A 10,856-nucleotide genomic window follows, 5' to 3' on the forward strand; every position below is an offset into this window, starting at 1 on the left:
CGGCGGCATCGATCTCCTTCTTGACGTCGTTTCTGATGACCTCGGCGACCGCCTCGATCAGATCGTTCTGCATGCCGTCGGCCAAGCCGGAGAACACGGCCGAGGTCTCCAGGTGCCTCGCCAACCTCTCGTCCATCTCGGCGAACGCGTGCAGCAGCTCCACGTAGTTGCCGCGCTTCCCAGATCTGGCGCTCGCGTCGTCGTCGCGGAACGCCAACTCCTGTTTGGCCAGGAAGCAGGTGGCGTCGATGAGGTGCTTCAGGATCTCCCGGTTCTCCTTCACCTGAGCGTTGTGGACGCTGATGTTCAAGCCCCGCTGCTGGCTCAGCGCCAAGTCTATCCGCGAGGCGCCGAACGTTTTTAACGCAATTTGGCTCTGGATGTGGGTGGCCGACTTTTCGTGCTTGCAGAGGCCCCGCGACAGGTTCTTCAGATCGCAAAAGCCGGCGTTGGTCCAGACGTTGTTGGTGCTGGAGAAGAGGAGGCAGGGAAAGCAGTACAGGCGGTTTTTGGCGGCCGAGCCGCACAGCCAGTCTTTCCGCTGGTACCACTCCATCTGGAAGGAGCGCGATATCTTCTTCTGCCCCTTGGTTTGAAGCAGGTCCGTGTTCAGGAGGACGGGCATCGGCCTCCCGTTACTTATCATCCTCTGTTTCGATTGGAAGTCCAGTTTGGAGAACTTTTTGAGGTTTGGTATGCTGGTTTCCATTTTGGCCGCCGCTGGAAAGACAATACAACATAATGAGTAAAAAAAAACCCATCAAGGATATATAATAATATGGACATTTGTCTCATTGAGTAGCATCACAGCCGAGGGACACAGTCCTCTGGGACCAACGGAACATAAATATTTATTTATTTATATAGAGATCCACCTGCTTTCTCAGCTCTGGGCCGGGACACATCGCATGCCGGGCCTGTGCACTAAGCACCATCAACGGGAAACATTCTGAGCGCTTAGTGTGCACCTCAATACCTAGTATCGGTGCCGACTCATACTCGTCCAAATGCTCACCATGCCTATCCTGATACCAGAACTTCTGAAGACGGGCGACGAGTCAATATACACTGCCCGGCTTCCTGATTGGCCAGGAAGCCAACTCCGTGCTCCCTCGTCACTAGGGAGTATGGTGGACATGACGTTATATTGAGGAATGGAGATGGACCTTCATATGGTGTACAGTGTCTCCTCCTCATTTGTTGGTCACATGACGTTATATTGGGGGATGGAGATGGACCTTCATATGGTGTACAGTATCTCCTCCTCATTTGTTGGTCACATGACGTTATATTGAGGAATGGAGATGTACCTTCATATAGTGTACAGTATCTCCTCCTCATTTGTTGGTCACATGACGTTATATTGAGGAATGGAGATGGACCTTCATATGGTGTACAGTATCTCCTCCTCATTTGTTGGGGACATGACGTTAGATTGAGGAATGGAGATGGACCTTCATATGGTGTACAGTATCTCCTCCTCATTTGTTGGTCACATGACGTTATATTGGGGAATGGAGATGGACCTTCATATGGGGTACAGTATCTCCTCCTCATTTGTTGGTCACATGACGTTATATTGGGGAATGGAGATGGACCTTCATATGGTGTACAGTATCTCCTCCTCATTTGTTGGTCACATGACGTTATATTGAGGAATGGAGATGGACCTTCATATAGTGTACAGTATCTCCTCCTCATTTGTTGGTCACATGACGTTATATTGAGGAATGGAGATGGACCTTCATATGGTGTACAGTATCTCCTCCTCATTTGTTGGGGCCATGACGTTAGATTGAGGAATGGAGATGGACCTTCATATGGGGTACAGTATCTCCTCCTCATTTGTTGGTCACATGACGTTATATTGGGGAATGGAGATGGACCTTCATATGGTGTACAGTATCTCCTCCTCATTTGTTGGTCACATGACGTTAGATTGAGGAATGGAGATGGACCTTCATATGGTGTACAGTATCTCCTCCTCATTTGTTGGTCACATGACGTTATATTGAGGAAGGGAGATGGACCTTCATATGGTGTCCAGTATCTCCTCCTCATTTGTTGGTCACATGACGTCATATTGAGGAATGGAGATGGACCTTCATATGGTGTACAGTATCTCCTCCTCATTTGTTGGTCACATGTCATATTGAGGAATGGAGATGGACCTTCATATGGTGTACAGTATCTCCTCAATTCTTCTGGTGATGACTAGAGATTTCATATACCTCCACCTCATTTGTCGGGAACATTAGAAGGTGGTGGAGGTATATCGATGACAGTCTATGAACAGTAAAGATGTGAGGATCTCTGTCTAGAACAAGGGCAGCATACACTTTACCCAATTAGAGAAAAATTGGCCGACCTCTGTACATAAAAAGCGATATTCGCAGTTAAAATGAGGAAAAGTCTTCTCTAGTAACGTGTTCTCTGTGACTGGAATTGCTTCTCATATTTGTAGGAAGGATCATTGTAGAATGTTGATCTGGGAAGATCTCTGATGGCCTTTTGGCATCGGGAAGGAATTCCTTTCACCTAAACCAGGGGTGGCCAAACTGCGGTGGAACTACGAATCCCATGGAGGCTTTGCAAGATTCTCACAGCCACGACTCCCGGAGAGAGATGCATCATGGGATTTGTAGTTTCACCCACAGCTTTGAGGGGCTTGAGTTTGGATTGTCTTTTTTATAAGTTCTATTTCATCCCAGATAACGATGTAAATACACATTTTATACTCCGAGAGGCAGAACGAACATGTGACCCGTTTCTACAATGTTTATGGACTTATGTTTAGGACTTACTTGTGTCCGTACGTAGAGAAGATGCCTCCTGTTCACTTTCCATCTCCCCCTCCTCCATGGACTGCTGAGCTCCACCCACCAACGTCTCCTCTTCGTCTTCTTCTTCTATTATAACCTCAACTGTGATGTCTTCCATTTCTTCACCCTAAACCCCGAAGGTGACGGAACAGATATGTGACCGGGAAGAGATTACATCGGGGAACGTCTCCTCATAGCTTAGAATACATCTTTATATCTACACGCCGAGTCCCACCTACCTGATCATGGTGGAGGAGGGTGTGGTCGTTCTGGGTGGAATCCCGGGGATACAGAGGACGGGGACATCTCTCTGGTGGCTCTTCGTCACTGGATTCATCTGTAGGAAACAGTTATGGGGGATGATTGAGGATCTACATGGAACCCTATTCGGCTCTTTCCAATAATCCAAATGATCTTCAGCAGAAGAATGTGACCAGAGACAACCTACATCCTTCTACTGAGATGTGTTCTAGGACGTCTACTAGGACATGGGTAGCCAACCAGTGGTCCTTCAGCTGTGGTGGAACTACAAATCCCATGAGGCATTGCAACATTCTCACAGACATGACTCCCGGAGAGAGATGCATCATGGGATTTGTAGTTCCTCCACCACAGCTGGGAGGAACACTGGTTGGCTACCCCTGTACTAGGAAGCAACCGAGCAGAATGTGACTCAGTTGTGTATATAACATTCACACTCACCTTTGGTGATATCCGGAGAAGACTCCTCCTCTTTTTCAGTCATCATTATCATCATCCCAGCCTCCTCCATTGGCTGGTGATTAGACCTCACGTCGATCGCCTCCTCCTCTTCTTCTGCTTTACTCTCGGCTTTCATATTCCCCCGATCCTCACCCTTCCATCACAAAATATTAAAAGGAAGAACGTATTAATACCGATATTCAAAAAAGGTTCAAGACGCCTCCCCGGGGAACTACAGAGCAGTCAGTCTAACGTCAACAGAATGGAGACTGTTCGAGGGAATGATAGAGGACTAGTTAGTGGATTTTGTCTATGGCAAAGAAGTGATGGTCAGCACGGACTTAGGAAGGACCGTTCTTGTCAGACCAACCTACTGGACCTGTACCTGGATGGAGGAAGGGCGGTGGATGTGGTGTACCTGGATGGAGGGAGGCCGGAGGATGTGGTGTACCTGGATGGAGGGAGGCCGGAGGATGTAGTGTACCTAGATGGAGGAAGGCCAGTAGATGTGGTGTACCTGGATGGAGGAAGGCCGGAGGATGTGGTGTACCTGGATGGAGGAAGGCCGGAGGATGTGGTGTACCTGGATGGAGGAAGGCCTTTGGATGTGGTGTACCTGGATGGAGGAAGGCCAGAGGATGTGGTGTACCTGGATGGGGGGGGAAGGTCAGTGGATGGTGTGTACCTGGATGGAGGAAGGCCGGTGGATGTGGTGTACCTGGATGGAGGAACCTTCATATGGTGTACAGTATCTCCTCAATTCTTCTGGTGATGACTAGAGATTTCATATACCTCCACCTCATTTGTCGGGAACATTAGAAGGTGGTGGAGGTATATCGATGACAGTCTATGAACAGTAAAGATGTGAGGATCTCTGTCTAGAACAAGGGCAGCATACACTTTACCCAATTAGAGAAAAATTGGCCGACCTCTGTACATAAAAAGCGATATTCGCAGTTAAAATGAGGAAAAGTCTTCTCTAGTAACGTGTTCTCTGTGACTGGAATTGCTTCTCATATTTGTAGGAAGGATCATTGTAGAATGTTGATCTGGGAAGATCTCTGATGGCCTTTTGGCATCGGGAAGGAATTCCTTTCACCTAAACCAGGGGTGGCCAAACTGCGGTGGAACTACGAATCCCATGGAGGCTTTGCAAGATTCTCACAGCCACGACTCCCGGAGAGAGATGCATCATGGGATTTGTAGTTTCACCCACAGCTTTGAGGGGCTTGAGTTTGGATTGTCTTTTTTATAAGTTCTATTTCATCCCAGATAACGATGTAAATACACATTTTATACTCCGAGAGGCAGAACGAACATGTGACCCGTTTCTACAATGTTTATGGACTTATGTTTAGGACTTACTTGTGTCCGTACGTAGAGAAGATGCCTCCTGTTCACTTTCCATCTCCCCCTCCTCCATGGACTGCTGAGCTCCACCCACCAACGTCTCCTCTTCGTCTTCTTCTTCTATTATAACCTCAACTGTGATGTCTTCCATTTCTTCACCCTAAACCCCGAAGGTGACGGAACAGATATGTGACCGGGAAGAGATTACATCGGGGAACGTCTCCTCATAGCTTAGAATACATCTTTATATCTACACGCCGAGTCCCACCTACCTGATCATGGTGGAGGAGGGTGTGGTCGTTCTGGGTGGAATCCCGGGGATACAGAGGACGGGGACATCTCTCTGGTGGCTCTTCGTCACTGGATTCATCTGTAGGAAACAGTTATGGGGGATGATTGAGGATCTACATGGAACCCTATTCGGCTCTTTCCAATAATCCAAATGATCTTCAGCAGAAGAATGTGACCAGAGACAACCTACATCCTTCTACTGAGATGTGTTCTAGGACGTCTACTAGGACATGGGTAGCCAACCAGTGGTCCTTCAGCTGTGGTGGAACTACAAATCCCATGAGGCATTGCAACATTCTCACAGACATGACTCCCGGAGAGAGATGCATCATGGGATTTGTAGTTCCTCCACCACAGCTGGGAGGAACACTGGTTGGCTACCCCTGTACTAGGAAGCAACCGAGCAGAATGTGACTCAGTTGTGTATATAACATTCACACTCACCTTTGGTGATATCCGGAGAAGACTCCTCCTCTTTTTCAGTCATCATTATCATCATCCCAGCCTCCTCCATTGGCTGGTGATTAGACCTCACGTCGATCGCCTCCCACTCTTCTTCTGCTTTACTCTCGGCTTTCATATTCCCCCGATCCTCACCCTTCCATCACAAAATATTAAAAGGAAGAACGTATTAATACCGATATTCAAAAAAGGTTCAAGACGCCTCCCCGGGGAACTACAGAGCAGTCAGTCTAACGTCAACAGAATGGAGACTGTTCGAGGGAATGATAGAGGACTAGTTAGTGGATTTTGTCTATGGCAAAGAAGTGATGGTCAGCACGGACTTAGGAAGGACCGTTCTTGTCAGACCAACCTACTGGACCTGTACCTGGATGGAGGAAGGGCGGTGGATGTGGTGTACCTGGATGGAGGGAGGCCGGAGGATGTGGTGTACCTGGATGGAGGGAGGCCGGAGGATGTAGTGTACCTAGATGGAGGAAGGCCAGTAGATGTGGTGTACCTGGATGGAGGAAGGCCGGAGGATGTGGTGTACCTGGATGGAGGAAGGCCGGAGGATGTGGTGTACCTGGATGGAGGAAGGCCTTTGGATGTGGTGTACCTGGATGGAGGAAGGCCGGTGGATGTGGTGTACCTGGATGGAGGGAGGCCGGAGGATGTGGTGTACCTGGATGGAGGGAGGCCGGAGGATGTAGTGTACCTAGATGGAGGAAGGCCAGTAGATGTGGTGTACCTGGATGGAGGAAGGCCGGAGGATGTGGTGTACCTGGATGGGGGGGGAAGGTCAGTGGATGGTGTGTACCTGGATGGAGGAAGGCCGGTGGATGTGGTGTACCTGGATGGAGGGAGGCCGGAGGATGTGGTGTACCTGGATGGAGGAAGGCCGGAGGATGTGGTGTACCTGGATGGGGGGGGAAGGTCAGTGGATGGTGTGTACCTGGATGGAGGAAGGCCGGTGGATGTGGTGTACCTGGATGGAGGAAGGCCTTTGGATGTGGTGTACCTGGATGGGGGAAGGCCTTTGGATGTAGTGTACCTGGATGGGGGAAGGCCGGTGGATGTAGTGTACCTGGATGGAGGAAGGCCGGTGGATGTGGTGTACCTGGATGGAGGGAGGCCGGAGGATGTGGTGTACCTGGATGGAGGAAGGCCGGAGGATGGCGTGTACTTGGCCTGTTCCAGATGTTCAGTGCCACCTACCTGATCATGGTGAGGGATCTCCTGATGGGTGGGATCCCGGGAATACAGAGGACGGGGACATCTCTCTGGTGGTTTCCTCTTATTGGATCCATCTGTAGGAGACACACAATGACTCAACGTCTCTTCTTCTTCTTCTTTAACCTCAACTTTGACGTCTTTCATTTCTTCACCACAAAGATGACGGAACAGATCTGTAAAAGGGAACCAGAAATCACATCGGTGAATGTCAAGTCATAGATTAGAATATATTTTTAGGTGTTGCCATGGATGAGGGACCGGAGGGTAACACTGGGACATGGGAGGGAAGACAATGAACAATGTATTACTGTCTGTCGTTCTTGAAAAATAACCAATAAAATAACCAATACACTACAATCATCGCAAGACCCCAAATCTGACGACACAAGATATCTGCTATAGAAAAAGAGGATCTATCGGGTCTATAAATGGCGGCTCTGGATGGACAGTTGGATAAATGGTTCTATATTTAGGATGTATCCGGTCTATAAATGGCGGCTCTGGATGGACGGTTGGATAAATGGCTCTATATTTAGGATGTATCCGGTCTATAAATGGCGGCTCTGGATGGACGGTTGGATAAATGGCTCTATATTTAGGATGTATCCGGTCTATAAATGGCGGCTCTGGATGGACGGTTGGATAAATGGCTCTATATTTAGGATGTATCCGGTCTATAAATGGCGGCTCTGGATGGACGGTTGGATAAATGGCTCTATATTTAGGATGTATCCGGTCTATAAATGGCGGCTCTGGATGGACGGTTGGATAAATGGCTCTATATTTAGGATGTATCCGGTCTATAAATGGCGGCTCTGGATGGACGGTTGGATAAATGGCTCTATATTTAGGATGTATCCGGTCTATAAATGGCGGCTCTGGATGGACGGTTGGATAAATGGCTCTATATTTAGGATGTATCCGGTCTATAAATGGCGGCTCTGGATGGACGGTTGGATAAATGGCTCTATATTTAGGATGTATCCGGTCTATAAATGGCGGCTCTGGATGGACGGTTGGATAAATGGCTCTATATTTAGGATGTATCCGGTCTATAAATGGCGGCTCTGGATGGACGGTTGGATAAATGGCTCTATATTTAGGATGTATCCGGTCTATAAATGGCGGCTCTGGATGGACGGTTGGATAAATGGCTCTATATTTAGGATGTATCCGGTCTATAAATGGCGGCTCTGGATGGACGGTTGGATAAATGGCTCTATATTTAGGATGTATCCGGTCTATAAATGGCGGCTCTGGATGGACGGTTGGATAAATGGCTCTATATTTAGGATGTATCCGGTCTATAAATGGCGGCTCTGGATGGACGGTTGGATAAATGGCTCTATATTTAGGATGTATCCGGTCTATAAATGGCGGCTCTGGATGGACGGTTGGATAAATGGCTCTATATTTAGGATGTATCCGGTCTATAAATGGCGGCTCTGGATGGACGGTTGGATAAATGGCTCTATATTTAGGATGTATCCGGTCTATAAATGGCGGCTCTGGATGGACGGTTGGATAAATGGCTCTATATTTAGGATGTATCCGGTCTATAAATGGCGGCTCTGGATGGACGGTTGGATAAATGGCTCTATATTTAGGATGTATCCGGTCTATAAATGGCGGCTCTGGATGGACGGTTGGATAAATGGCTCTATATTTAGGATGTATCCGGTCTATAAATGGCGGCTCTGGATGGACGGTTGGATAAATGGCTCTATATTTAGGATGTATCCGGTCTATAAATGGCGGCTCTGGATGGACGGTTGGATAAATGGCTCTATATTTAGGATGTATCCGGTCTATAAATGGCGGCTCTGGATGGACGGTTGGATAAATGGCTCTATATTTAGGATGTATCCGGTCTATAAATGGCGGCTCTGGATGGACGGTTGGATAAATGGCTCTATATTTAGGATGTATCCGGTCTATAAATGGCGGCTCTGGATGGACGGTTGGATAAATGGCTCTATATTTAGGATGTATCCGGTCTATAAATGGCGGCTCTGGATGGACGGTTGGATAAATGGCTCTATATTTAGGATGTATCTGGTCTATAAATGGCGGCTCTGGATGGACAGTGGGATAAATGGTTCTATATTTAGGATGTATCTGGTCTATAAATGATAACAGACATGGTAATGACTAAAATGGAAGAGGACACATACTACGGGAAATATAAACATAAAATAAAATCTTATTACCTCCAGCAATGCCTCCTCTCTACTTCCTTCGAACTGACCTTAAACCTGGAACTTCCTTTTTATACTCATACATCACTTCCTGTCTCTTCCCGACATCATTTCCTTTTTGTTGTTGACATCATTTCCTGTGTTGTTCTGATATCGCTTCCTGTTAGTGACATCACTTCCTGTCTGTCGGTGACATCACTTCCTGTCTGATTATTTCATGGAAGATCGCCGCCTAGTGTTGAATGTGAATACTACAGAATACGTTACGTCTCATCGTGTTGTCCTCGGGGGTCCCTTCCTCCATGACGTCACCTCCATGGACACACACACAGATTACACATCACATCCAGACAAGGAAACGTAACATATAAAAATACAAAAGTTTGGTAGTTTTGTGATATTTATAAATGTGAAACTAAATCATAAAAAAGATACTAAAATCTGAAATACGAGCCAAAGAGGAAATACAAGTATAAGGGTCGTTATTAAACCCATGTGACTGTAATTCTAAAATCCCATTGGACGTTTGTATGTTGGACGTCCTACGGGGCCTCCTGGACGTAGTTAAGGAATCACGGGAAGGAGAGTCAGAACTTGACAACATTGCGTGGCAATGCCCCGGTGTTAGGTGGCCTCAAGATTCTCAGCCGGAGGGGCCGAGTGGCTCCAGGAAGCAATTGCTTGTACCAGGACAGAGCCGGCTTTTCAGTCCTTCCCGGGTTTTCTGGATCACAGTTGGGATTCTGGAGCCGGGAGGTCTCTTAGAGATCTGGGTGGGATGAAATCTCCATTCCTGGCTCCGTTCTTTAGTAGCGACCAGCTAGGGTTGCCACCTGTCCACGGTTTTGAATGCTGTGTTCGGGTTTCATGGCAGCAGAAACCCGGACACAAGATGTCAGGCAGACAGGGGCAACCAAAATTAAGAGAAGGGCTACTGGCCCACCACTGAAAACAGTCTCAACTGTGATATTTACATAGGAATGGGCGGCGCTATTTACATATCAATAAGCTACGACTTATTCTCCCCCAAAAATGCCCGCGCGTCGCTAGAGTGTTCGGGTTTGGCTTGAAGAAAAGGTGGCAACCCTACGAATGGTGCACCTGTGTACAACCCTCATGAAGAGGGTGCCGGGAGGTGTTGAGGGCCTCCACCTGGGAGACAGGAGAAGGCCACCCAGGAGTCAGAGTGGAGGACAGGGCAGCAGGTTGGCACTAGATTGAGGTGGTCTGGAGGAACCAGACAGCGGCCCTGAGGATTGAGGCCGGAGCAGCAGTGCTGCAAGACATAGAACGTTGAAGGACTGGGACACGGTGAGCGTGAGGGACATCTCGAGGATTGGTGAGCCATTATATGCTGAAGACAAGCTACTTTTATGTTGGACTTCCTTGGTTGTCTGCTTGGAAAACACAATAAAGACTTTTGGTTTGTGGGAAAATCACATCCACCCAATAAATCCCTGGAAGGAATGTGATCGCTCTCTCAGCAGAAAGTGACCCTAAAGTGTAACCACTGAAAGGAAGACTAGAGGTCAGGAGGTCACAGGCCCAGTCTGCTACTCAGATTCAGGAGGTCAGAGGCCCGGTCTGATACTCAGATTCAGGAGGTCAGAGGGCCGGTCTGCTACTCAGATTCAGGAAACTAAATGAAATATTGAACCAAATTTGATACTTACACCTCGGGTAGATTGGATGATGCGTCTCGGGTGGATTGGATGATGTGTCTCGGGTGGATTGGATGATGCGTCTCGGGTGGATTGGATGATGTGTCTCGGGTAGATTGGATGATGTGTCTCGGGTGGATTGGATGATGTGTCTC

The 10,856-nt window shown here is 47.9% G+C and overlaps 1 protein-coding gene across 1 annotated transcript in view; it reads right to left on the bottom strand.

Annotated features, from left to right (window-relative positions):
• Positions 1-3,495: 3,495 nt before the first annotated feature.
• Positions 3,496-10,856, bottom strand: part of LOC108802451 (zinc finger protein 629-like) — a 39,974-nt gene continuing 32,613 nt past the window's right edge. The window contains exons 10-14 of the mRNA XM_018574306.1: positions 5,610-5,763; positions 5,147-5,244; positions 4,890-5,034; positions 4,317-4,402; positions 3,496-3,678 (exon numbers count right to left, since the gene is read on the bottom strand). Coding sequence (XP_018429808.1) covers positions 3,496-3,678; positions 4,317-4,402; positions 4,890-5,034; positions 5,147-5,244; positions 5,610-5,763 — 666 coding nt within the window. The remainder of the gene's footprint in view (positions 3,679-4,316; positions 4,403-4,889; positions 5,035-5,146; positions 5,245-5,609; positions 5,764-10,856) is intronic.

Source organism: Nanorana parkeri, unplaced genomic scaffold (genome assembly GCF_000935625.1).
Source record: "Nanorana parkeri isolate BGI_ZX_2015 unplaced genomic scaffold, ASM93562v1 scaffold2869, whole genome shotgun sequence".
NCBI lineage: Eukaryota > Metazoa > Chordata > Amphibia > Anura > Dicroglossidae > Nanorana > Nanorana parkeri.